At 69.2% G+C, this 1232-nt stretch overlaps 1 protein-coding gene across 1 annotated transcript in view; it reads left to right on the top strand.

Annotated features, from left to right (window-relative positions):
* Positions 1-23: 23 nt before the first annotated feature.
* The window catches only part of LOC115307252 (receptor tyrosine-protein kinase erbB-2-like), a 1917-nt gene continuing 708 nt past the window's right edge, over positions 24-1232 (top strand). Inside the window, exons 1-5 of the mRNA XM_029958446.1 lie at positions 24-98; positions 185-331; positions 527-624; positions 711-881; positions 1005-1183. Coding sequence (XP_029814306.1) covers positions 38-98; positions 185-331; positions 527-624; positions 711-881; positions 1005-1183 — 656 coding nt within the window. The 5' untranslated portion in view covers positions 24-37. The remainder of the gene's footprint in view (positions 99-184; positions 332-526; positions 625-710; positions 882-1004; positions 1184-1232) is intronic.

A 1232-nucleotide genomic window follows, 5' to 3' on the forward strand; every position in this document is an offset into this window, starting at 1 on the left:
CTCCCCCTCCTCCCTGTGCCAGGTCCCCATCAAGTGGATGGCGCTGGAGTCCATCCTCCGCCGGCGCTTCACGCACCAGAGCGACGTCTGGAGCTACGGTACCTTGGGGTGTCCCACCCCCGGGGGGTGCAGGGGGAGTCCCCAGGGCGCTGCTCACCCCCACCCCCGCCCCTGCCCCCTCCAGGTGTCACCGTGTGGGAGCTGATGACGTTCGGGGCGAAGCCGTACGACGGGATCCCCGCGCGGGAGATCCCGGACCTGCTGGAGAAGGGGGAGCGGCTCCCGCCGCCGCCCATCTGCACCATCGACGTCTACATGATCATGGTGAAATGTACGGGCAGGGGACACCATGGGGACACCATGGGGACACCATGGGGACACCATGGGGACACATGATCATGGTGAAATGTAAAGGCAGGGAATGCAGGGAGGGGACATGGGGGCAGCATGGGGACACATGATCACAGGGAGGGGACAGGGACACGGGGGCCCTGACGGTGCCTCCTGACGGGGCCCTGCTCTCCAGGCTGGATGATCGACTCCGAGTGCCGGCCCAAGTTCCGGGAGCTGGTCACCGAGTTCTCCCGCATGGCCCGGGACCCCCAGCGCTTCGTGGTCATCCAGGTTTGTGGGTCCCTGGGGGTCCCCAGGGGTCCTGTCGCCCCTGCCAGTGCCCCAGGGTGGGCACTGACTGGTGTGTCCCCCTCCAGAACGACCTGGTGGGGCTGCCAGGCTCCATGGACAGCACCTTCTACCGGGCGCTGCTGGAGGAGGAGGACATGGACGACCTGGTGGACGCCGAGGAGTACCTGGTGCCTCACCACGGCTTCTTCAGCGCCGACACCTCCACCACCTACCGCAGCCGCATCTCCTCCATGCGGGTACGGGGGTGGGCTGGGGGCAGGGAGGGACCCCCCGCTCCTGGCACAGCCGTGGGGTGACCCCACAACCCCACAGGACCAGGACAGTCCTCGGGGTGACTCCGTGTCCTGTCCCACTCCCAGAGCACAGCAGAGTCTCCGGCCAAGGTGGAGGAGGGCGAGGGCTTGTCCTCCTTCCCCTTCCCTGCCCAGGGCCTGGCGGAGGGGCCGGAGAGCCCTGTGCCCGAGGTGCCAGAGGGGGATGGGGGGGTCAAGGCAGCCCTGCAGAGCCCCCCGGGGCGGGAGCCCGGCCCCCTGCCCCGGTACAGCGAGGATCCCACCGGGCTGGCGGCCGAGGACAGCGAGGACCCC

Source organism: Manacus vitellinus, unplaced genomic scaffold, assembly GCF_001715985.3.
Source record: "Manacus vitellinus isolate BGI_N305 unplaced genomic scaffold, ASM171598v3 scaffold_158_pilon, whole genome shotgun sequence".
Classification (NCBI taxonomy): Eukaryota; Metazoa; Chordata; class Aves; order Passeriformes; family Pipridae; genus Manacus; species Manacus vitellinus.